Raw genomic sequence first — 26,786 nt, 5'->3', positions numbered from 1 at the left:
AGCAAAGGCTCCACTGGAGCAAAGATGGCCCGGGCGCTGGGGATGGCTCTGTGGCCTCTGCCTCAGGCGCTAGAGTGGCTCTGGTCGCAACATGGCGACGCCCAGGATGGGCAGAGCTTCGCCCCATGGTGGGCGTGCCGGGTGGATCCCGGTCGGGCGCATGCGGGAGTCTGTCTGACTGTCTCTCCCTGTTTCCAGCTTCAGAAAAATGCAAAAAAAAAAAAAAAAAAAAAAAAAAAAAGAAACAAACAGAGCCACTAAGAACTGTGGGACATCATAAAAATGTCTAAAATACATATAATGAAGCCCCCAAAGGAAAGGAGGAAAAGAATGGAGGAGATAAAAATATCTAAGTAAATAATAAATAAAAATTTCCTAAAATATAATGAGAAACATAAATTGACATATTCAAGAAGCTTAGCAAACCCCAATTATAATAAAATTCAGAGAACCATGCCACAACATACTCACACTGCTAAAAATTACACATAAGGGAAAAAGTCTTGAAAGCAACCAGAGAAAAACAACATATCACATATAGGGAAACAAAAGTTTGAAAACCAATTGACATATGATAGAAACAATGGTGGCCTGGAAAGAGTGGAACATCTTCAAGATGCATGAAAGTGATGGTCTCCCAGCTATTAAGGGTTTTTTTTTTTCAAATCTATCTTTCAAATCCCTTGGCACAACAGACTCTCCATTTGACTTCCATTAGATACTCTTTGTTGTTACACTCCAGGAGCTAATGAACCTGATTAAATTGTTCACTAAACAGACAAGAGACAGAAAAAGAGCAGTCACCCACCATTACCACCTCTTCAGAAGCCCACACCATTCAGATGAGAGATCTACTCCAACTGGTGACACTACTTCCATCTCTCTGAGTGTAATACTGTCTGTCACCTTGCCCAGGCCCTGTCCCATCTGAACTGAAATTTTCTTTACATAAAGCAGTTAGGGCAGGAGTGTCCAGGAATGGTGGCAGTGAATATCACATTTACTCCAAGCCAGATCCAATGCAGTTTCCCCCTTTGTTATGTAAACAATAGTAAAGAATGAGGAATTTTAATATATAAATCCCAGTAGGTACCCCTAAGACAATCTCCCTCTACTCAAGACACCTATGGCTCAATAGATTTATAGCCAACAAATACCTAGCATTTATTCCTATTGCTGAGATGGGAATCTGAGCATAAAAGGAACACAAATTGTCCAGCATTTTCTAAAATGGCATGTGGATTCCTCAGTTGATTCATTCAGCCAATATGCTCATTGCAAATCATTTTCCCTGAAGGACTGAAATCAGAGAGATTGCCTGGGAACCACCTGCTGCTAATATTATAAAGACCTGTTAACTATAATGTAATGGATAAGGTACCTCTGCATCCTAGGTGGAAAAACCACTTTGAGATGTCTCATAATAGCACCATTTTCCACAGGAGAAAGAGCTGCAAGAATCTCTTAGCCCTGATACCTGGGTAGCGTTGGCTCTATGCCCAAAAAGTCAGCAATTCAACTGCTGCTCAAAAACCTGCCTCTCTTTAATAGAAAGCATAGTCAAAATATTTAGAGAATGGAATAAAATTTGCTAGTTCGAAACTGTTCCCTCCTTTTCAAAGAACTAGAAAGAACTTGTATTGCTAGTATGAACAAGTTATTCAGAATGGCCCCTGTTTGTAAAGCTTTTGGTATTTTCCCACTAGGCATTGTATTGTTGTAATGAGCTGCCCGGTAATCAAAGAGGACTACGTATTTCCCACCAGAGTTAAAAGAAAGGATCAGTTCTGGTAAGTTCCCTGACAAATTTCAGGCAGTGTGAAGTGGGGGGGAGGGTCATCAGCTTCTCCACATCCCTATCAAATTCAAAGAAAACTCAGAAAAAATAGAAAACAAAGGCTGCTTTATTATTCTATGTGAGCAGCATCTACCTTTCACAGAACAAGTATTTTTTTATTTCAATGACATTGAAAAAGATGTAACTGAGAAAGAAAAAGTGAAATTTACTTGAAAAGAAGTCTATAAAAGAATCTCGCCATTTATAACACTTTTGTGACAGATTCTGTGGTCAAAAATTTTTAGAGCCTGACCAGGCGGTGGCGCAGTGGATAGAGCGTCGGACTGGGATGTGGAGGACCCAGGTTCAAGACCCCGAGGTCGCCAGCTTGAGCGCGGGCTCATCTGGTTTGAGCAAAAGCCCACCAGCTTGGACCCAAGATCACTGGCTCCAGCAAGGGGTTCCTCGGTCTGCTGAAGGCCCGCGGTCAAGGCACATATGAGAAAGCAATCAATGAACAACTAAGGTGTTGCAACGCGCAATGAAAAAAAAACTAATGATTGATGCTTCTCATCTCTCTCCGTTCCTATCTGTCTGTCCCTGTCTATCCCTCTCTCTGACTCACTCTCTGTCTCTGTAAAAAATTAAAAAAAAATAAAAAAAAATTTTAGAACCCTTTTCAGTCTTGAGTAGCCTCGAACTATAAATTCAATTACATAAAGATGAGCAGTACTTGGGGAACATGTTAAGGACACTACTCTTTTAGGGATTCTTGCTGTATTGGCCAAGAGTTTGCTTAAAGGCTTTTAATCACTGTAAAAAAAAATAGAGGACTGGATGAAGAAGATGGGCACATATACACCACAGTATACTATTCAGCTAGGAGAAATGATGACATCGGATCACTTATAGCGGAATGGTGGAGTCTTGGTAGCATTGTGCGGGGTGAAATAAGCGAATCAGAAAAAAACAGGAACTGCAGGATTCCATACATTGGTGGGACATAAAAGCGAGACTAAGAGGCATGGACAGGAGTGTGGTGGTTATGGGGGTGGGGGGAGGCAAGGAGGGAGAGGGGGAGGGGGAGGGGTACAGAGAGAACTGGATGGAGGGTGGCGGAGGACAATCTCTCTTCAGGTGATGGGTATGCAACAGAACTAAATGACAAGATAACCTGGAAATGTTTTCTTTGAATGTATGTACCCTGATTTATTGATGTCACCCCATTAAAATAAAAATTTATTTAAAAAAAAAAAAAGATGAGCAGTAATATTAATAGTAAGCAAGTAGTAGCCATAGCAAAAAGGAAAATTTAAAACAAAAATATGGCCTGACCAGGCAGTGGATAGAGCATCAGACTGGGATGTGGAAGGACCCAGGTTCGAGACCCCAAGGTCGCCAGCTTGAGCGCGGGCTCATCTGATTTGAGCTAAAGCTCACCAGCTTGAACCCAACGTCCCTGGCTCAAGTAAGGGGTTACTAGGTCTGCTGAAGGCCCGCGGTCAAGGCACATATGAGAAAGCAATCAATGAACAACTAAGGTGTCACAACGAGAAACTAATAATTGATGCTTCTCATCTCTCTCCGTTCCTGTCTGTCTGCCCTATCTATCCCTCTCTGACTCTGTCTCTGTTAAAAAACAAACAAACAAAAAAAAACCCACAAAGATATGTACAGAAGAAAGGAGGCACTGACAGCTATGATTCAGAGGAAAATAATGAAGAGGACACAGAAGTGAGTGAAGTGAGTTCAAGCTGTCCATAATATAGGAAGAATGCCCAGACTCCTCCAACATAAAGGAATAAGTAGGAATCAATAATTGGGCAACTTTTTAGATTCTGTACTGTATGGCCAGTAGTCACGGCAATCATGGCCATGCAGATGCAAGTCCTCACTGGATTTGGGCAGATAGCAAAGAAACAGTGAAGCCAAACTGGCGGGCCATTCCTTTATTCAAGACTCGCACCGGCCTGTAGTCAAGTAACCAAATCCACAAAAATTCCCAGGTGTTCGTAGAGGCACGTAGTCCAAATGAGTTTTTAAAAGTTTTATTAAAGGAGAAAATTTATTAAATATGCCGGCCGCATATGGCTGACACAGGGCAACAGGCCCAAATTGTGTCGACCCCAAAAACAGTTCAGGGGCTGTTTATATACTCCTAATTATACAGGAGAGGGGAGAAAACCTGACATCACGGCAAAAGTTTATACCTTTTGTTTAGAGATACATATATTAACTACATGCTTTCAGGAGGGGAGGGGTAGTTTCCCTAGAGACAGATGCCTTTAAGTGGCTCATCAGCATAAGAAAAGATTTTAATTTAATCCTTTTTTCTTCCTGTACCTGGCTAGCTATTCACCCCTCCTCCCACAGGTATGGGGGAAGGTCAGGGAATCCAAGTCTCCTTCCTCTTCTGCATTTACAACACAATGCCATTGGCCATCTTAGTTTTGATGCTAATCACACAAGCACAGAAATCACACAAAATCTTTCTGCACGCCTAGCCCAAATTAATAAAATATTCTTTAAATTTCCTAAAATATTATATTAATATTAATTCTGTAACTTCTGGCACTTTACAACATTCCCCACTGATTCTATTTCCCAAGTCAAATCTTTGACTTAATTTACTGATGAGCAGCCTATTAACTTATAACACAGAACAGATATTTAACAGACAGCATTAATAGCAATACAGTTCACTAAAGAAACAAATGTTATTGACTAACTTCTTATAAACTGCACAAACCTTTTTGCAACTTACATAAAACTAACTGGCCTTTATAACAATTTACTTTTAGTCAGAACTCTTAATTTATAACCTTTAATTCTTAGTGACAATTAAGTTGGCTTTTGTTTTACCCTAGTTCCCTTTTTCCCTAAAGTCTGATTAAAAAGAGTCCTTAGTTTCTTCATATATTCGCCATATGTAGACCAATCAGTTTCCTGTTTGTGGCTGATGCCTTCTATTTTTGGCATTAGTGGGAGTGGTCAGGATCACAGAGTGTGGCCCAGTCTGCATGGGAGTCAGTCCTTGGGTGATGTACTGAATTTGCTGGAAGCACCTTTGGACAGTCTTTTGATCAGTTTGCTAAATAACCAGTAAATCCTCCAAGTACTTAGGAAAGAGTGGTTATGTTTCTTTTTACTATTTGATTCATGTAATTTACTTGCCCTGAACCTTTGGGTACCTGTGGGTACAATGTAATTTTTAATTAGCTTCTAATTAATATTGAGTTGCTTTTCTACTAGCTTTGAAATTGTGGACACAAATATAGGTCCAATACCTATAGGCAAGTTAAACCCGGAAAGAACCATACATACAGTGATTTCCTAACAATTGTCAATCAATTCATTAAAGTCTATTTCTAGATGTTTACCTGAGAAAATTCTTTTCTTCCCTGTTTTTAAATCTTTTATAATTGGTTTCGAATAAACCTTTGGCAATAAGGGTCCCAAAACCCCACTGATTCTGGGTGGCATCTATTCATTTGAATTACTATGTTCTGATTTTGAGGCAGACTGAAAGAATATATAATTAACAATAAAATTCAAATAGCTAATGTTAACAAATACTATAACAAGCATCTTAATACAATAAAGTGACTAAAGCCTACTAGATTATTAAACAAAAATAAAATTATAACTAATATAACAGGATTCAAAATAAAACTTTTACAGTCACAAATGTTCTTAACATGTTAACATAATTTCACTAAGTCTATGTTGACATTCTCATTGCTTTATATTATTTGCCAATGTAACTTAATTTCACTTTAGTTTGAGAAATGTCCTAAAGAACACACTTACATATATTCAGGAAAAGTCCACAATGCATTGGAGTTGTGGTCACATTCTACACTTTGTAGCTTGAGTTTAAGTTCTAATGATCATTGCTTTTAGTTGGAATTAGGAGCCAGTCCCAGCCTACAATAGGCATGGGGCATTGAGACAAGAGGAATAAAGACACTATACATTAAGCAACAAAATCAGACTGTCAATACCCACAGTAGAGATCTTCAAGGGATAAATAAAACTCAAATATTCAGGCAAGGCATAATAAATGGCCCTTGTTTTCACAAGAAATGGGATCAGTATACCTGCTACTTGGAAGAAATACCTTAGACTCATTAATGATATCGTGAGATGGGGCCAATGGCCAGCCTTGGGCACCTTTTAGCCTTCAGTGGCAATTCCCAGTATGCTGGGCAAGGTCAGGTCACAGGAAGCTGGAGCAGGGCTAGAAGAGACTGAACCCTCCCTCCATGGAGCAAGGAGGCAGCTTACCTTCTCGTGTCCCTTTTTCTACAGCAAAGACATTGTCCTCCGGTGGGGCCGGGAAGCCAGGCAGGTCTCAGTTCAATGACCTTTCTTTCTACTCTTGAAGTAGGGCTCTAATGGAATCCTACGAAGCCCTTTGGGGCACTGGAGCCTAAATTTAAAAGCATATGCCAAAAGCTGGTATTTTCCTGATCTCTTTTGGGCCTTATATGCCTTTTCTGTTTCTATTTTGGTCATTAAAGACCTTAAAAGTCGTGCTCAGAAGATCTCGCTGAGGGGCTTGAGAGCCCTTTTTGTCTATATAAACTCTTGGAAAAGGACAAATCAGCATTAGTAGCTAGATTAAATCAAGAAAAACAAGGTTTTGGTGCCTCCTTTAGAATTCCATAGTCTCTTTGCTGCTGAATAACTCAGTACATTAGTATTCAAAATAAATTTCAACAAAAGCATGATAAAATAGATTCGCAAGAGTTCCAGTATATGGCTTCTTTTTCTTATATTACCTAGTATAAAACAATATTGTTATAAAATGATAATAAACTAAGTATTACATAAAAAGACATTAAAATTTCTAATATTTAAACTAAGATTCTAATATTATAGGGCTATAAAACAGCAAATAAAGAATTAACAAAAGGTCTTTAAAATAACACATACATTTTAACATGGAAAAATATTTTTTTTTACACAATAAAGGATTCTTGGTACAAACTACCCAGCCGGCAAAGAGATATTAACTTTCTTCTGACCTACAGTAATTTACACTATTGAATCAATCATAAGGGGCGGGATGGATGCCTGAGGGGGAAGTAGACTCCAAGAACTGAAAGTAGAGTCTGCCGCTTTTACCTTTTTTTTTTCCTTGCAGTTTGTAGTCAAGCTCCTTAGCAAGATAATGGGACTTCTGCCTGACCTGTGGTGGCGCAGTGGGATAAAGCGTCAACCTGGAACACTGAGGTTGTCGGTTCGAAACCTTGGGCTTGCCGGGTCAAAGCACATATGGGAGTTGATGCTTCCTGCCCCTCCCCCCCCTCTCTGTCTTTCTCTCTCACTCCTCTCTCTCTAAAAATCAATCAATAAAATAAAAAAAATCTTTAAAAAAATATTTTTTTAAAAAAGATAATGGGACTTCTCCTAAGCAGGATTTGAATCAATTTGCCACCTGTAAATTAACTGCCTTGCTTTGAGCAGCTAATTAAAATACAAATTTTACAAAAATTACTTTCTCAATAATGAGTTGCTTTAGCCTATGAGGTTTCTAATTTTTCCTGTAATTCCCTAAAAAGTCATTTTTACAATTTTTACTATTATGGCTAAAACAGTGGGTTTTTCCCATGAATCCCATGCCTCCCATATCAGATAACAACCATGCCACACAAAGGAACTGGGGAAGTGTAGGGGAAACTTAGAGGGGGCCCTACACCCGCTTTGGTCCAGCAGGAGAGAGTCAAAACCCTTCTATAAATTCCTATACATCAGTGGAGGGCAACAAGCCACTATTCCAAAACCACTGAGGGCTTATTTCTAATAATTCTATTACTTATGTTTCCATTACTTCTTTTGGAGCTGCAATTTAATTTAATTGCCAATTAATTAGCAAGGTCCACGGTTTGTTAATTTCTAAATTCTCTTTCTCTCTTTTAAGATATTTTAAGCCTGACTAGGCGGTGGCGCAGTGGATAGAGCATCGGACTGGGATGTGGAGGACCCAGGTTCGAGACCCCAAGTTCGCCAGCTTGAGTGTAGGCTCATCTGGTTTTAGCAAAGCTCACCAAATTGGACCCAAGGTCGCTGGCTTGAGCAAGGGGTTACTCAGTCTGCTGAAGGCCCACAGTCAAGGCACATATGAGAAAGCAGTCAATGAACAACTAAGGTGTCGCAATGAAAAACTAATGATTGATGCTCCTCATCTCTCTCCATTCCTGTCTGTCTGTTCTTTTTTTTTTTTTTTTTTTTTTTTTTTTTTTATTTCTCTGAAGCTGGAAACGGGAGAGACAGTCAGACAGACTCCCGCATGCGCCCGACCGGGATCCACCCGGCACGCCCACCAGGGGGCGACGCTCTGCCCACCAGGGGGCGATGCTCTGCCCCTCCGGGGCGTCACTCTGTTGCGACCAGAGCTACTCTAGCGCCTGGGGCAGAGGCCAAGGAGCCATCCCCAGCGCCCGGGCCATCTTTGCTCCAATGGAGCCTCGGCTGTGGGAGGGGAAGAGAGAGACAGAGCGGAAGGAGAAGGGGAAGGGTGGAGAAGCAGATGGGCGTCTCTCCTGTGTACCCTGGCCGGGAATCAAACCCAGGACTTCTGCACGCCAGGCCGACGCTCTACCACTGAGCCAACCGGCCAGGGCTCTGTCTGTTCTTGTCTACCCCTTTCTCTGACTCTCTCTCTGTCTCTGTAAAAAAATAAAAAATAAAATAAATAAAAAATATTTTTTAAAAGCAAAGTTTTAATTTTTAATACTATTCCTACCCTGTATTTTCCAAATGGGCAAAATCTCCTTTGGTCCACAGGGGGACATTTGAAATCAATTTCTATTTTATATTTTAGTTATTTCATCCTTTCTCTATTGCTCTTTCTCCCCTGCCCCACGCACAGCAAGCTGAACCCTATTCTAGGCATGCATCTAGAGGTGGCAGTGGGGCTTGCCTTTTGGTGCTCAGCCTTCTGCCTGATGTTTGCCCTCTGCTTGTGTGCGCTGTGGTGGCGAGGGCAGGGGTGCGGCTAAGGGGGGAGGAGGCATGTCCACATTGGCCTCTCCGTGGCCGCACCCCCACTCTATCCTTCCACACACCTCACGTCCCCGCTCAGCTTTTCTCTCTTCTCTCACCTAAATCGCTAACTTGCCAGCCTTTTCTCCTAGAGGCTGGAGAAATACTTTCCCGGCCATATTCCCTATTGCAATAAGCATATTGATTTCTTCCTAATTGAGTTCTATTTTTTTCTTTCGAATCTCTTTTTCTGTCTTAGATATAAGTCTGGCCGGACTAGGAAGACGTATCACCCTTTCTGTACTGAGCAAGCTTTCAGCCACTGTGGTGGATCTAATGTTAAATTTAGCCATTGATCAATGTATTGAAACTGATCAGGGTAGCCTGGATCCTCAGTTACAATATTCCAGACTTCCTCTATTAGCCGAGATTAAAAGTTCCAATTGCGGGCCATTCAACTCCAAACCTAGTTCATTCTGATTCACAGAGATAACGTAGCCTTTTCTTGGACCATTTAATTCCATATTTACGGCCATCTCCATAAGCTTCTTGAAAGTTTTAAAAGACAGTCTAATGGGGTCTTCTGTGAACTGGCCCCTCCTCCCATATTTAATAGCTAAGGTTACTAATTACAAAATTAAAAATACTTCAAAAAAATCCAGAAATTAGTGCACCAATAAAACAAAAATATAAGACAGACAGTTAACTAGCACCCAGAATAAAAGTGTTTGACTATAGGGATATTAATTATTACACCAAACCAAGGGGAGAAGCCAACAGAAGAGAGTAATTTCCTTCAGGGGAGAAACCTTAGCTTGCCCATTCTAGGGCACCGGAAGCTAGTATTTGAGAACAAAGAGAATAACAGTTTGCTACTTAAGATTGCTTTTTTAGTCAGAAGCTTCCAATTTTAACACAAAAGACTCAAACAGGCCTTAAAACAGACACGTTTAGACATTAAACAAAAGACACACAACCACACACGAGTGCTCTTTCATAGACGGGGAAGGGCTCCCCCTCCTGGCCTCTCAGGTGTACACAGGCCACATTCTGCAAGGACTTTAAACTTTAAACCCAGGAATTTTAGAATTTAAGAGTAAGGAGAACAAAGAATAATGAGATCTTGACAAACACAGAGACATCTCTTGGAAGTCTTGGGTCGAGATTAATCAATCCAGGTTAGCTCAGCCTCCACTGATTCAGTGCAAAGTGAAACTGACTAATCCTGGATGGTCTTAACCTTCCTAGAGATAGACACATTGTCCCCACTTATATTTCTTAGAACCTGATGTCTCTGAAGGCCCGAGGCAGAACTGGTGGATCTGGTCCACTCAGTTCCTAATAATGACCAAATGTGCAAACACAAAACCGTGATAGAGGGCGACAGACCTGGCCACTTTCAGCTCCTACCAATTGTCCTTCCAGAGTACGAGCAGATATCCCCCAGAGTCCAAGGCAGGAGCTAAAACTTTCCACCGACATCTCGGTCTTGGAAAGCCTGCGCGAACTTACAATCACATCTGATCTGTTTTGCAGCAGATCAAAACATAAAGACTATAGACTAGTTACAGACAGCAAAATAGTCTCGAAAGCCCTACTTACTCCACCGGAGTTCCACATTCCCGGAGTCCCAAATCAGCAAATCCCCCAAATCTACTTTACCTACTTCTAGTCCCAAACAATTTTGACCAGTACCAGTCTCAGACAGAAAAGTGAAAGCAAGTATTCAGAGGAAAGCCACAAAAATTCAGCAAAGCAGAAAGAGTTGTTTTTCTTACCTCCTTTATTTTTCTGCCAAATAGTCCAAATTGTCAAATTTGGAACTGGGGCTGTCTACCAGGGAACTGTGTCCGAACCCCACAGGTGTCTGAACCCCATAGGAAGACTGGGAGCCCTGTAAGTCTCAGGTGGCATGCCTCTCCTCGCTCTCAAGAGGGCTCGGGGCAGCTCCCCGTAGAGTCCGATTCAGGGTGCCTCTACCCAGTGACGGGAAACACTGTAGGCCCCGTGTGGGCACCAAATGTTGTAAAATAACCAAATCCACAAATCTGCGGGTGTTCGTAGAGGCACGTAGTCCAAATGAGTTTTTAAAAGTTTTCTTAAAGGAGAAAATTTATTAAATGTGCAGGCTGCATATGGCTGACACAGGGCAACAGACCCAAATTGTGTCAACCCCAAAAACAGTTCAGGGGCTGTTTATATACTCCTAATTATACAGGAGAGGGGAGAAAACCTGACATCACGGCAAAAGTTTATACCTTTTGTTTAGAGATACATACATTAACTACATGCTTTCAGGAGGGGAGGGGTAGTTTCCCTAGAGACAGATGCCTTTAAGTGGCTCATCAGCATAAGAAAAGATTTTAATTTAATCCTTTGTTCTTCCTGTACCTGGCTAGCTATTCACCCCTCCTCCCACAGGTATGGGGGAAGGTCAGGGAATCCAAGTCTCTTTCCTCTTCTGCATTTACAACACAATGCCATTGGCCATCTTAGTTTTGATGCTAATCACACAAGCACAGAAATCACACTTACAAAATCTTTCTGCATGCCTAGCCCAAATTAATAAAATGTTCTTTAAATTTCCTAAAATATTAATATTAATTCTGTAGCTTTTGGCACTTTACAACAGGTCGATGAGCAAACACACACAGGGCTCACAAAGCCACTGACACATTCTCCAGTTCCACAACGAGGAGAATCTTCTCCGCTTTTTCCTAGAATCAAAGGCCCCACCAGTCTCAGCAAAGCTTGCAAAAGCCCTCATCTCTCTTTCCCATCTCCTTCTCTCTGTGCAAATTCTCTTCTTCTTCAGCACCCTGTATTCTCTCTCTGCAAAAATGGCCTCCTTTCTTTCCCTGCCATCATGGCTCCTTCTTCTTCTCCTTCTCCCCTTTTAAAACTTTCCTGGAGTCACCTGACCTTTTGTGGCTCAGTGGACCAAGTGTTGACCTGGAATACTGGGGTCACCAATTTGAAACCCTGGGCTTGCCTAGTCAAGACACATATGCTCCTCCCCTTCTCTCTCTCCCTCTCTCCTCTATAAAAATGAATAAAGTCTTTAAAAACAAACAAAAAGAAAAAACTTTTCTGGCACCAAAACCTCTCTTCCAGCACACATTAGCATAACAATGGTCCTTCCCAAGCAGGAAGGTAATTAGCAATTTCACAGATCACATACCTGGTGGCTGCCCAGTCATTCTCAAAAAAAAAAAAAAAAAAAATATATATATATATATATATATATATATATATATATATATATATATATATTTTTTTTTTTTTTTTTTTTTTTTTTTTTTTTAAACAGAGAGAGAGTCAGAGAGAGGGATAGACAGACAGGAACGGAGAGATGGGAAGCATCTAGTTTTCCGTTGCGTGTTGCAACACCTTAGTTGTTCACTGATTGCTTTCTCACATGTGTCTTGACCACGGGCCTTCAGCAGACCGAGTAACCCCTTGCTTGAGCCAGCGATCTTGGGTCCAAGCTGGTGTGCTTCTTGCTCAAGCCAGATGAACCCATGCTCAAGCTGGCGACCTCAGGGTCTCGAACCTGGGTCCTCTGCATCCCAGTCTGACGCTCTATCTACTGCGCCACCGCCTGGTCAGGCTGCCCAGTCATTTTTAACAATAAAAGTGAGCAAACTCAAATAACACAAATTTTACAAACGCATTTGCCCAACACATACTTACCTTAAAATCCTCTTTAATCTTGATGTCAGAGAAGTTAATTTATCAAAGATCACAAAATTCTACTTAATCCCAGATCTACATAACACTTCAAAACTCATACCTTTCTATTATACCATGCTGCTGCTTAGAAATATTTCACATGAATTAGTTTCTCAATGAAATAAATTTCCAAAAGCTAGTATAGCCCAAACAATTCCCCTTCCAGATAAATTCTTCCTAAAAACTACACTTAATTTTCTTAAGCAAGTTTTAGCAACACATACATGGCCCATCAGATCTTCTTCCCTTGTTTGCTACCTTTCTTCTAGGAAGTAGCTAAACTGCAGGGTATGCAGTTGGCAGTTCACTTAAGGCTTGCTCTAGGCTTCACATTTCAGAGAAATGGTTAACCTCTTAGACCCCTGGTCAGCAAACCATGGCTCGCGAGCCACATGCAGCTCTTTGGCCCCTTGAGTGTGGCTCTTCCACAAAATACCAAGTGAGGCACTACCTCAATAAGGAATGTACCTACATATATAGTTTAAGTTTAAAAAACTTGCTCTCAAAAGAAATTTTGATCATTGAACTGTTGATATTTGGTTCTCTTGACTAATAAGTTTGCCGACCACTGTCCTAGACTGTCAAGTTTACACCAGAAGGTGAATAAACAAAGTACTCAGAACAAAAGCCCTATCCTACATATTTGGCTATACTGTTCCTATAAAATACAGCATCCTAACCACCATAAATAAAGAATGAGAAAGGACCTACAAGAAACTACAGGAAAGGCTCAGGATCTCCAACTCCCAAATACACTGCTCACAAAAATTAGGGGATATTTTACTCCTTCATATTCATTTTAGAATATCCCCTAATTTTTGTGAACAGTATATAAATCCCTGACTCCAGTCTTCCAAGACTTTTATAACAGCCTGGTAAATGACACAAGTTTTCTCTGTAAATCCTTTGGGAAGTGATTAAAACTGCAGCTTCTGGAATCACACATACTAAAGCTCAGCTCCTCCATTACTAATCATGACTTTGAGCAAAATAATTAACCCTCTAAGCCTCAGCTTCCACAGATACAAAATGAAGAAATCACAATAGATAAGTTCTATAAATGCTAAATTACAGTGCCTAGATCATGCATCCTTCTTAAACATTAGCTTTTCATTATCAATCTCATCATCATCTTTGTTAGGAGAAGAAATCTACGGGGTAACAAGGGGTTTCCTGAGGCCATGATCAGTTTTAGTTTTGAGAGTCTTACAAGATTTAGGGAGTAGCAGAGATGGAACTGACAAAGCCTGAAAAGACTGCAAAAGCAGCAAGCAGAAATTTCATGGGGAAAGAAGGAGTATAGGTTAAAAAGTACATACATATCTATATACATATAGGAAAGGGTTTAAGAGTGTAATACTGTCTCATGCAATAGAACAAACTGCTCAGTTTTCTATTACCATGATGGGGACACCGATGTCAGGCCACAGAAGGTCTTCCGATGGTAGCTTGGGAGAATTCCACACCACCACCACCTTGTTCAGGTAAGGGAGGCCATTCAATCTCTCCAAAGAGTTCATAAGCACTTCCTCCCGCTCATAAGTCAACATCACCACTGTGAACTGCTCCCGTGGAACATTGCCACCAAGCGCAGCCTGAAACTCCTTGCCAGAACCGCCAGCTCCACCACCAATGGGCCTAAATCCAGTCCCTGAGCCCAGGAATTTGGCCTCTGAGGGCAACACTGGGTCAAAGGGTGTGTGGGGGAAAAGGTGGAAGGGCCCTGGAGCAGAGTTCCAGCTGCGGTACAAGTCAGTGACAGTCAGAGTAAAGTTGCGGAGGTATTTGGGTGAGGCATAAGGCGGCTCAGTTTCTACTGGCCCCAGGTCCAGGTCCCCGTTGTCGGCCATGTTGGGGTCCGTCCCAGCTGCCTTGCCCGAACGATGGGGGATCTCCGCCGCAGCCTCCTCCCGGATGGGCGCGGCTGGGATCTGTATGCGAGTCCTGATCATAGCCAGCACAGTACTGAAAATACTGTCGGTGGTGGAGAAGTAGGTCTCCCAGAGAAAGCGGCCTTGCCGCCTCATAGCCAGTAGATCACTGTCTGAGAGACTTCGTAACAGGAAGTGAACCTCGGTGACCCGTGGCTTGGGCACCACCAGGGCTGCCTCATTCCACTGCAGCATGTCCTGGTAAGGAAGCTGGACTTGCTCCCCCAGCACAACTGGGACAGCACCGACTTCCAGGGCTTCGAAAAGCCGTGTGGCACACCCGGACGAAATTACCAAGCGAGGGTCCCCAGGAGTAATAATTAGGGCAAAGGTGGAAAGCTTCAGTAACTCCAAGCGGTCTTCCCGCTCCCCACACAGTGCCCACTCAGTAGGCAGACTGGGCTTAGGCTGGTTTTTGCAGGTAAATTCGACCAGGACCTGATCTAGCTTGCTGTCCTGTACAGCCTTCAGGGTGGCAATGATACGATCATCATAGTCAGCTGGGGGGTCGCCCTCCATTTCTTCTTCAAAGGAGCGGGCCTCCTGAAGGCTGGATCTCAGTGATTCAATCTTCTCACCCTGGAAGGTGAAGAGATACTTCCGCTTAACTGGCACCTGTGGTGGGATTTCCATGAAATTGGGCTCTGACATGGCATGGACTAGTGGCGAGACTACCAGGTCAAAGCCAGGTCTGTACTGGGCAGCATAGAAAGTCGACTGGGCCACCATGGCACGGCCTGTGCTGACATTATACAGTAAGTTCTGTGTATCTGACTTACGTGACAGATTGATGATGATGTGGTTGTGTCCATCCGTCCGCCAGTGTGGCAGAGAATACAACTGCTTCTCAAGTTCGGCAGGCCGCAGCACCACGGGCTCCTGCATCTCTCCCACTATAATCACATAGAGGCAGGCAATGTCCGCATTTTCTGTAACATAGATGTTGGCTCGTGCTGTGGCCTGAAAAGCCTGCTTTACCAAGGGATCCAGGTAGCTGCCAAAGGCAAACTGATCACTGTCATACACATAGACTGGAAAACCAGAGGTGAGAGGGCAGCGAGAATAATCGAAACAATTGTGCAGCCGGCAGCCCCGTATGACCTTTGGGGGAGGGAGGCCAGCATCATCCTTCTCTGGGAGCAATCGGATGGGCAGAGAAAGCTTGGGCTGATTTTGGGCCATCAACTCCTTGTAAGAATGCTCGGTCTGGCTAATGACATTCTTAAGTTGAAGCAAGTCCTGTTTGGCGTTCTCAATACTCTTCTTACAGGCTTCGATCTTCAGGTTCAGCTTGGCAATTTCACTGTTCAGCTCTTGCCGTTTGGCTTCCAGCTGCAAGAGCTCTTCGCTTACAGACTCACGGATTCGGCAAAGATCCAGCACGTGCTTTACCTCGCACAGCTCGTTACCAGCCCGCGGGCCAAAAATCCGCTTGCCAGCCTCATCGGCCTCATCCAGTGTGGTGAGATAATAGTGAGCAATGAGGGGGAAGAACACCAGAATAATGAAGAGCGTAAAACTGAGCCACGTCAGTCGGATACGGTTGGACCACCGTAACATCCAGGTTTGACCTCCATTCCCCACTCCCCCATTCCGCAACATGGTATAGCCCGTCATGAGTTCCTGTGTGGCTCTTGCCCCCTCGGATCACGTTGGGTCACTCGCCATAACCATGAGTTTCTATTAGACAAAACTCAGTCTCTTTTTTACTCACACATTTCCATAAGAGTTAGTGTTGCTCCCTGTACAAGGCACCAAATAAAACGGAAATTTCATCTTCCTCAGCTGTAGTTGAAATGGTCTCTGACCCTACTCCAGCAGATTTTTAGTTCTGGTTGTTGATCAAAGAACATGTCCTTAATCTTTATCATATGGTAAAAGGTACCACATTGTTGATGAGATGAAGAGGAAGAGGTCCCTGATGATGAAACCCAGGAAAAATAACCTGGAATGAGACAGACTTTTTCAAAGGCCATAGCTCTTGTTCCTTGGTTTTGCTGACCAACAAATATGCATAGTTACTATTCACAGTTATAAAGTAGCTGGTTAGGACAGAGATAATGCCAGCCTATTATCGATGTCATTGCCAACAATCAGGCCTGCAAAAGAGAGAGAACCATGTCAGTCTTGATGAGAGTATGCTCAACCACCCTGCCCTTCCCTAGTACATTTCTAGAAAATGCTTGACTCTTATAAGATGGAACACTGGTGTGTGTCTCACAGAACACTTTAAGTTCAATGTAGGTTTTGTTTAGTATGGATATTTTTACTTGTGGTTAGTAAGAAATGGATAAAGCCAAAATGAGCTTTTGTTTTTACACACACACACACAGACACACACACACACACTCCTTTCTTCCTATTTAACTGGACATAAGTAGTGTTACAGCCCTATAAAATAACAATCAACTAACTAAACTCAACAGTGGGCCCAGGTGCTTGTAACAATTTGTTATTCTGGAATTAGGCATCACCTTTAGCTGAGAAGAAACACCTTCCTATCCAGCCTTGGTAGCTTATGTTCATTCTTTAAAAAAAAAAAAAAAGTTTATCTATTCACTTTAGAGAGAGACAGAGGAGACAGAGAAGAGGGAGAAAAAGAGAGAAAGAGAAGAGGAGGGAAGAGCAGGAAGCATCAACTATGTGCCTTGACCAAGCAAGCCCAGGGTTTCGAACCGGCAACCTCTGAGTTCTGGGTCAACACTCTATCCACTGAGCCACCACAACTCAGGCGCTATGTTCATTCTTTAACATGAAAGTCTCCTTTTGAACTACTAACAAAAAAATCCCAAAACACTCTGTAAGAAGCTCAGCTTGTTATAGTTAGAGATGAAAAGAGCTGAAGAGAACTCCCTTTAGCTTTACCCAGTAGTAGATGCAGTAATCCGGAGAAAATGAATCTCCCAGGTTGCTTCTCATTTATCACCTGTTAGTAGACATTACGTGCTCCTTCTTAAAATATAAATAGTAACTTGGTCTTTTAGAAAAAACATTATACTTAGAAATGAGGGGCATTATTTCTTATCCTTCAGAGATGGATTTGTTACCAGACCGTATGCCTCAGTTTCCTAATATCACAAAATGGAGATAACAACAATATATTATGTTGCTAAGAAAATAAAGGACAGGGGCTGTGAGGCTACCTCAGGCTAATAAATCTTGAAACAACATTCCCAGTCCTGTTCTCTCACCAAACTTGACTACCACAGGCCACAAAAGCTTTTCACTTATTTTCACCTCAAACTCAATGGATCGGGAACTGAATTCATAATATTCTGTGCCAAAGAAGACTCTCAATTTCATTCACTGATTTCCTCCAAAAAGTATTTACCATGCCCTTAGCAAAGGCATACTAAGTGTAATTGTGGGAGATTCTAAAATGTAAAATACTCCTTGATCTCATGGACTTCCTTTAGCCTAAGAGATAAGCTACAAAGAGCAAGGTCACCAGTACAAGGCAGAAGAAAATAGGTAGTGATACTCAACCTTTATCAAATGGTTTCTACCTTTGTTAAAGATACAGAAGTATTACAGATTTGACAGTCTTCTCTCCCTTTAAATAAAAATTAAAATTAATGAGACTGCCTGATCAGGCAGTGGCGCAGTGGATAGAGCATCAGATTGGGACACAGAGGACCCAGGTTCGAAACACAGAGGTCTCCAGCTTGATCGCAGGCTCGTCTGGTTTGAGCAAGGCTCACCAGCTTGAGCCCAAGGTTGCTGGCTTGAGCAAGGGGTCACTCAGTCTGCTGTAGCCCCCGGTCAAGGCACATATAAGAAAGCAATTAATGAACAACTAAGGTGCCACAATGAAGAACTGATGCTTCTCATCTCTCTCCCTTTGTCTCTATTTGTCCCTTTGTCTTTCTCTGTCTCTGTCTCACACAGAAGTGGATGAGACTATTACTAAAAGGCTTAAGTAAGTAAAGCAAGAGATAAGGATAACAAAAACCAAAAAATATCGATCATGGAAAAGCCAAATTTGGATGATCTAAACTTGGATAATTAACAGCTGACCAAATATCCCAAAAATTGTAGGTTAATATTTCTGAAGCATTATCCTTTTAATTCAAATGTTAAAAATCTTTTTGTTTTCAAAAGAATACTCTCTGCATTTATGGTCAAATCATAAGAAAGAAAGGAGTGGAGGAAAAAAGGGAGGCATAATCAAGGCCGTGAAGCTGACTCATTCCCTCCTACTGTACGTTTCAGGAGCCTTCCTTTCTCTGACTCACGTTGCATTATATATATTTTAGCACATAATTTCTTGAAGTGGTGAACTCTGGGGCTTGCTGTCCTGACAGAAAATTAAAAAGTGACATGCTATTAGAAAAATATTCAATATTAAAGGTTTCATTAAAGAATTTATTTACCGTCCACTATGAAAAGGCTTCCCTTATATATATAACATGACCATAGAATTTAATGTTGCTCAGTGGCTAGAGCATCAGCCCGGCATATGGATGTCCCAGTTTCAATTGCCAGTCAGGGCACACAGGAGAAGCTACCATCTGCTTCTCTCCCCAACTCTCTCCCCCTTCTCTCCCTCTTCCTTTCCAGCAGCCAGTGGCTCGGCTGGTTCAAGCTCACCCAGGTGCTAAGGATAGCTCAGTTGGTCTGAGTATCAGCCTCAGGTGAAATAGATCAGGTGACAGGGGTTGCCAGGTGGATCCTGGTCGGGGCACATGCAGCATTCTGTCCCACTATCTCCCCTCCTCTCTTTTAAAAGTTTTTTAAAAAAGAATTTAATGTCCAAAGAAAGACACTCTTTTAAATGAAAAGGGCCACTAGTAATAAATACACTGGGACAACAGACATAAATTGGCACTCTGGAAGACAAATAACCAGATATATGGTTATCTATTTATGTGCTCTAAGAGGAAATAAATCAAAACACTAAAATACATTAGTACACACTAAGGCAGTGGTTCTCAACCTGTGGGTCGCGACCCCGGCGGGGGTCTAACGACCAAAACACAGGGGTTGCCTAAAGCCATCGGACCCCTGTGTTTTGGTCATTCACCCCCCGCTGATGTCACGACCCACAGGTTGAGAACTGCTGCACTAAGACATTTATAGCGGAAATGGTTTATCTGGAACTAGCTTTAAAATAAGTAGGCTGAGGGTGTGAGAAGTGCTTGGAGACAGATGAAATGAGCTCAGCTGTAAACTGGTGTGGGCACAGACGATGGGGATGCACGGCAATTTGTTATGTACTAGGCTCTCTACTTCTACACACATTTGAATTTTTTCTAACAAAAGCTCAAAAATGCATTATACAAGGTCTAAACAAAATGTTTGCAAAAAATCATTTGGAGACAGACTATATTTAATATAATATTGTTAGTGCTACCAACTTATATATAAACAGCTAGAAACAGAAACAGATGTCCTAATGGAAACCAGTATTTCAACACTAAATTCAAAAGAATTTCTCCCCATCAGGTTCCATCTCTTTTACTGAAATGAGGCAAAAGGGTCATTAATGTCCAATAGCATGAACTTTCTTTTCTAAACAACTAATTAAATTATGTCAAGCACAAAAGAACAAGCAAACCCTCAGAATTTCTCCTGTCATTCTTAGGAAAACGACAATGAAGGTAATAGGATGTAGAAATAAATGTCACTGAAACAAAGATAAGAAGTGATCTCCAGAGATTTTTTACTCCAAGTAGAATACACACATCTTTTTTTTTTTCTTTTACAGAGACAGAGAGAGAGTCAGAGAGAGGGATAGACAGACAGGAACAGAAAGATGAGAAGCATCAATCATTAGTTTTTTGTTGCGCATTGCAACACCTTAGTTGTTCATTGATTGCTTTCTCTCATATGTGCCTTGACCATGGGCCTTCAGCAGACCGAGTAACCCCTTGCTTGAGCCATCGACCTTGGGTTCAAGCTGATGAGCTTTTTGCTCAAACCAGATGAGCCCGCGCTCAAGCTGGCGACCTCGGGGTCTCGAACCTGGGTCTTATGCATCTCAGTCCAACGCTTTACCCACTGAGCCACCACCTAGTCAGGTGAATACACACATCTTATTCTGTCATCTGCCACAGCACTGAACGCCTATATTTGTCAGCCCACCCCCTAAAATGTATTCAACACACAGCAACCAGAATCACTTTCTTAAAACATGGATTAGATCATGCCTCTTCCCTCCTTAAATCTTTCAGTGGCTTCTCATTGTGCTGGCAGGCTCTTCATAACCAGCTTCTCATCACCTACTGATCTAATCTCATTTGCCATCACCATCCCACTTGCTCACTCAACGTGAGCCACACAGGCCTCCTTTCAATTCCTCAACAATGCTGAGCTCTTCATTGGTCAGGACCTTTCTACTTGCTGTTCTTTTAGAGTCAAACGTTCTCCCCTAGATTTTTCTCCGCTGACTCTAATCCTGCAGATCTTAACTTTCTTGACATTCCCCTGTAAAGTAGTCCTTCTTAGGTCTTGACACTAAGGAGAGACACTGTCCCATGACGAGACCACCATTTGTCAAGCAAGCTGGACCTGGTCCAGAATGGAGGTAGCTTTCCACAAACCCCCCTAGAGACTGTCTGATGGTAACTGCTATTCACTCTGACACAAGTCAGCACCCTCCCCTTGCCTCCTGCTACGTGCTGGTTCCTGGAATAGGGTGCTGTCCTGACCTGGTCAAGCATAAAAGGCAACTTGTAGCATTGTACACTAGTACCCACGACTATTTCCCCACTTTACCCTCTATAATTCCTTGGCACCTGCCAAGCAGCATAGGGACCCACTGCATCTGGGTCTGCCCGAGACAGACCTCATATGTAAGTTTCCCTTAATAAACTCTATTAATTACCAGACTGGAGTGGCCAGCCTCCTCCTTCGGTCTTTCCCTGCCCTCATTTACAGAGGTAGATTTTCAGTCTCAAGGCTTTTCCTGGGTCTGCCTGTATTAAAATACACTTTCTGGAGTTGATCTATTGATTTTTTTGATAGTATTTTTTCCACTTCTTTATTTATTACCTACCTTCCCCACCAAAACCTAATCCTTAGGGCAGGACCCTGTCTACTTAGATCACAATTTATCACCAGGACCCACAGTGTGAGGCACACTGTAAGTACTCTACAAATATCTGCTAAATAAGTGAATTGTATCACTAATCACTTTTTTTTGAAACCATACTTTCCAGTGTCATCTCTTCCCTTGACTCACTCTCCCACTGTGTTTTGCTGGTGCCCAGTCTTCCCCCTATCCCACATAAAATGTGCTCCCCAAGGCTTTCAGAATCACCTGGTAATGAATCCAAACACTTAAATGGCTTCAACTGCCAAAGCTAGTTTCTCCAATCCTAGCCTTTCTGCTATGCACTAGTAGACCAGTATTGCCAACTCCCTAAAGGCTATCTCTCCAAGGATATATCATGGTTACATCATGATTGCAAATGCTTCCTCTTTTCAGTAACTTTCAGTGCTGTCCATGATACTACATTCTTCCAGTCTCACCACTAGAAACGAAGTGATACACAGGAAAGAGTACAGACCCAAGAGCTGGCCAGATCTGGATCAAATCCCAGTTTTGTAAGCTATTAGATGGTCAATTAACCACTCTGAGATGCAGTTATTTCATCAGGAAAAAGATAGCACTCACGTTCAGGATTGCTATAAAAAAAACAGTAAATAAAAAATGCCCTGCACAGCATCTAATACAGAGTAGGCTATTTATATACGGGCAGTATATGAGCTGTCTCTAGACTTTTTTGTCATTGTTGGCTATTTTATCCCTACCTTGTGTTTATGCTCTTAATATTAGCCTTTACTTTTAGCAGAATTCATGCTTATTTAGAGTTACTCACATATTTATCAATTCCTTACTCAGAATTCCACTCCTTTTTGCATTTCATTCCTTCCCTCTGGTCATTTCATTTTCCCTGAAGTAGTTCCTTCAGTGAAGAGTCTGTTGGTGGTAAACTCTTTATTTTATCCCTAAATCTTCAATAATGGTCTAGCTAGATATGCAATTCTAGGTTAACAAGTCTTTTCTTTTCCACCAACACTGAAGACTCCTCTGGATTCCATCACTGCTGTTGAGAAATGAGATATCAACCTAATTATTGTACCTTGTGGGTAACCTAACTTTCATTCTTACGGTTGAGATCTTTTCATCTTTGGAGTTCTTCTGCATGTGTCCACATGTGGAATGGCGGGAGGGGGGCTCAGCACTCACTGTACTTTGATTCTTAAGTATTTTCTGATTCATGTCTTTCACTAATCTAGAAAATTCTCAGCCACTGTGTCTTTGAGCACTGCCTGTCCTTCACTCTCTTCTTGAACTCCTACTAGATGACTAGATGTCAGTCAGACCTCCTCCAGGTTTTTAAACCTCACATTTATACTTTTTCTTTGTCTTTTATGCTACCTTCTGGAAATTTTCTCAGATCTATCCAGTTTAGGGGTCATGAAATTTTTCAGTAAATAACCAGAGTATTTTAGGTTCTGGGGGTCACATACAATATACCTAGAATATTTTCTTTTGCCTGCTTTCTTAAAAACAACCATTTAAAAATGTAAAACCATTCTTACCATACAAGCTATAAAAAAGCCACAACCCACTCACCCCACAAGCCACAGTTTGGCAACTCCTGACCTACTTTATTACTTCTTCTTCTGTGCCTAAACTGCTGTTAATCCTACACACTGGGTTTTAATTTCAGTAACTATTTTACATTTGCAGAAGTTCTATTGGCTCTTTTTTTTAATTTGCCTTGTTTTTATGACAGGACTTCTTCCTGCGTTTTCTATCCCTCCTCTTCATGTGTTTGATTTGTCAGATAGTCTTGCTCACCGAGGAAAGGTGGCTTGTCTCCTCACATGCTTTACAACTCAGTGTGAAGTCCATTGCTGGAAGTGCTTTCTTTCCTGGAAGTGTACATAGTCTGGGGTGAGGATCCATCCCTCTAGAACAGTTTGTATTTTCCAGAGTCTTCTGTCGTATCAGCCTTAGACCACTTTGTAGGTCAGTTCTCAATCTGGAGAGTCTCCCTGCCCTACAGGAACTGTAAATTTGAATAATTTATATATATATATATTTTTTAAATTTTTATTTATGTATTTTTTACAGAGACAGAGAGTGAGTCAGAGAGAAGGATAGACAGGGACAGACAGGAAGGGAGAGAAATGAGAAGCATCAATCATTAGTTTTTCATTGCGCGTTGCAATACCTTAGTTGTTCATTGATTGCTTTCTCATATGTGCCTTGACTGCAGGCCTTCAGCAGGTCGAGTAACCTCTTGCTGGAGCCAGCGACCTTGGGTTCAAGCTGGTGGGCTTTTCCTCAAACCAGATGAGCCCACACTCAAGCTGGCAACCTCAGGGTCTCGAACCTGGGTCCTCCGCATCCCAGTCCATCACTCTATCTACTGCGCCACTGCCTGGTCAGGCAATATAATTTATATATTTAAATAAAACCTATATGAAGGGAAATTCATAGTCCTGAGTTCTCAGTAGATATTCCTTTCACCAATTAATCCAAGATCCACGCTAAGAACTACATCTCTGTATGCTCATGTGCAAATTTTTTTCTAGTCTATGCACCCCTTTAGTGAAGGTTCAGCCCTTTGAAAATCCATTCTCTCCCCTGGTGTCACAGTTCTAACACTCACAGGCTTTTGCTCCAAGGCTTTTGAAAGCTCTGGTCTCTGTGGAAACTAAAATACAAGTTACTAAGACTGGCAAACACCCTATGGGGCTGTCACATCAGACTGCTCTTCAGTTGCTTTTTCAATTCCCAACCTTCCCTGACCCCAACTCACTTTTTTAATAAGGAGACACCTTTCTACCTTGAGAGCACAATATGCTTTCTGTAGCAGGGGATTTTTATATGTATTTATTTAGTCTGCTATTTTACCAAATCCAAAGATCTCCTCCAGCCTTTTGTCTATGCATGAATATACATTACATGCTTCCAAAAAGGGGGTATCTCATGTTCTTTTTTGTTATCTGATTTTTTTCACTTACATCAAGAACAGTCTAACATCCCACCCACATCATTATAGTCTACTACATGATCATTAATGGCTGAGTATCATACCACAGTACAGAAAGACCATAATTTATTTAACCAATCCCCTTTTGTTAGACATTTAAGTTTTTTTTCCAATTTTTTAATTATAATCAATACGATAACAACTATTCTTGCAGCAATCTTGCAGACATCCATGGTTATTTGTTAGAAAGACGTTAACACAAAAATGCTGGGTCAGAGCAAGAACATCTTGCCATTTAAAAAATTACTGTGTACTAGAAAAGATGATCATTTATCCTCCCACCAGCAATACACAGAGCACCCACTTACCAACAACTCACCAACAATGGTGTGACAGAAATGGTTATTACTCACCAAGTACCTATTTGTTCCCCTACATTTCTCTTTCTGCCTTAACGTTTGGTTGGAGCCTTAAGACTAGTTCTTGCCAAAGGGAATGTGAGTGGAACTCAAGTGTCATTTCCAGTACAAGGCAGTTAAGAATAAGTATGAATCCTTTCTTCTTCCCACCACTAGAAACTGAAAACAAAACACTCTAAAACATGAAGTGTCAAGATAGGAAGCGACCCCAATCCCTGAGTCACGGCTGGAGGACAGCCACCTGACCCACATCAAACTGTGACGTGTGATAGAAATAAACTTTTTTTGTTGTTGTTTTGTTTTGTTTTGTTTTTGTATTTTTCTGAAGTTGGAAACAGGGAGTTCAGTCAGACAGACTCCCGCATGCGCCCGACCAGGATCCACCCGGCATGCCCACCAGGGGGCGATGCTCTGCCCATCTGGGTCGTCGCTCTGTTGCATCCAGAGCCATCCTAGCACCTGAGGCAGAGGCCACAGAGCCATCCTCAGCACCCGGGCCAACTTTGCTCCAATGGAGCCTTGGCTGCGGAAGGGGAAGAGAGAGACAGAGAGGAAGGAGAGGGGGAGGGATGGAGAAGCAGATGGGCGCTTCTCCTGTGTGCCCTGGCTGGGAATCGAACCCGGGACTCATGCATGCCAGGCCAATGCTCTACCACTGAGCCAACCGGCCAGGGCCAGAAATAAACTTTTATGCTCTGCTACTAAGATTTTTGAGTCTACTGGTAAGGTGAAGCATTAATTAACTTAATCTAATTCAATGTAAATTTTTTGACAGCTTAATAGATAAAATGTCATGCTGTTGTTTTAATTTACCCTTCTTTATTTCTGGAGGTGGAACAATTTGTTCACTGAGCATCTGTATTTCTCTTTTCATGCACTACCAGTTCACGGTTTCCCAATTTTTCTGTTTTTAAAACTGCTCTTTACCACATTAGTTCCCTGCTTAGATCACTCTTCTGCATTAACTTTCAAGACCCTCTATAATCAAGGTTTGTTCTACCCATCCACTCTGTTTACAGACGAGGCCACCTGCATTCCCATCATCCTTTCAGGCACTAGACCAGTGCGCAAAGGGAGCGAGTGCGAGCTCTGCTCTTGCTCCCATCTTCCTCATCTCACTTCCACAGCCCACTTACTGACAGCTTACTGACAGACGCTGGAATGCCATTCCTGCTCTTTTCCGCTTAATCTCAGGAGCCATTCAAGTCTTACCTCTTCATAAAGTCTCCTCCAACCACACTGGATTTATCAACTCTCCAAACTTCCAGTATCAGGAAATTCAGAATTTAACTGTTCATTAGTTTCTCTCCAGCTGGATTTAAAATTCCTCATAGACGTCGGCCTAGCATGCGGAGGACCCGGGTTCGATTCCCGGCCAGGGCACACAGGAGAAGCGCCTATTTGCTTCTCCACCCCTCCGCCGCGCTTTCCTCTCTGTCTCTCTCTTCCCCTCCTGCAGCCAAGGCTCCATTGGAGCAAAGATGGCCCGGGTGCTGGGGATGGCTCTGTGGCCTCTGCCTCAGGCGTTAGAGTGGCTCTGGTCGCAACATGGCGACGCCCAGGATGGGCAGAGCATTGCCCCCTGGTGGGCAGAGCGTGGCCCCTGGTGGGCGTGCCGGGTGGATCCCGGTCAGGCGCATGTGGGAGTCTGTCTGACTGTCTCTCCCTGTTTCCAGCTTCAGAAAAAAAATAATAATAAAAAAATAAAAATAAAATTCCTCATAGAAAGATACTATTTTTCTCACTTTTAAAATCCCTCTAGAGAATACCACAGAGTTCTGGGTAGAAGGTAACTGTGCAATAAATAATGACAGCTGAAAGTCTAAGTTTACATTTTCATTCTCAATCAAGTTTAAAGTTCAGGAAAATGAACACTGTAAAATGAAAAGGGAGACTTTCACATGTAAGAGGAAGCTTAAAGGCCACTGCACTTGCAGCTAGACTATCTGGTTCAGGATTCAGCTTTGAGAATTTAGCAATGTTA

At 42.2% G+C, this 26,786-nt stretch overlaps 1 protein-coding gene across 6 annotated transcripts in view; it reads right to left on the bottom strand.

The window, feature by feature from the left end:
* EXTL3 (exostosin like glycosyltransferase 3) overlaps window positions 1-26,786 on the bottom strand; it is a 165,663-nt gene that overhangs the window by 40,545 nt on the left and 98,332 nt on the right. For 5 of the 6 annotated variants that reach the window (XM_066278601.1, XM_066278602.1, XM_066278599.1 and 2 more), the window contains one exon: window positions 13,900-16,529. In XM_066278601.1, the coding sequence (XP_066134698.1) occupies window positions 13,900-16,047 (2,148 nt within the window). In that variant the 5' untranslated portion in view covers window positions 16,048-16,529. Of the gene's footprint in view, window positions 1-13,899; window positions 16,530-23,242; window positions 23,454-26,786 lie in introns of all 6 variants that reach the window. The other variant, XM_066278600.1, reaches the window with a different exon arrangement.

The sequence above is a fragment of the Saccopteryx bilineata genome, chromosome 1 (assembly GCF_036850765.1).
Source record: "Saccopteryx bilineata isolate mSacBil1 chromosome 1, mSacBil1_pri_phased_curated, whole genome shotgun sequence".
Lineage (NCBI taxonomy): Eukaryota > Metazoa > Chordata > Mammalia > Chiroptera > Emballonuridae > Saccopteryx > Saccopteryx bilineata.
Note: the sequence above shows the minus strand (reverse complement) of the source record. Positions and strands in the feature narration are given on the sequence as shown.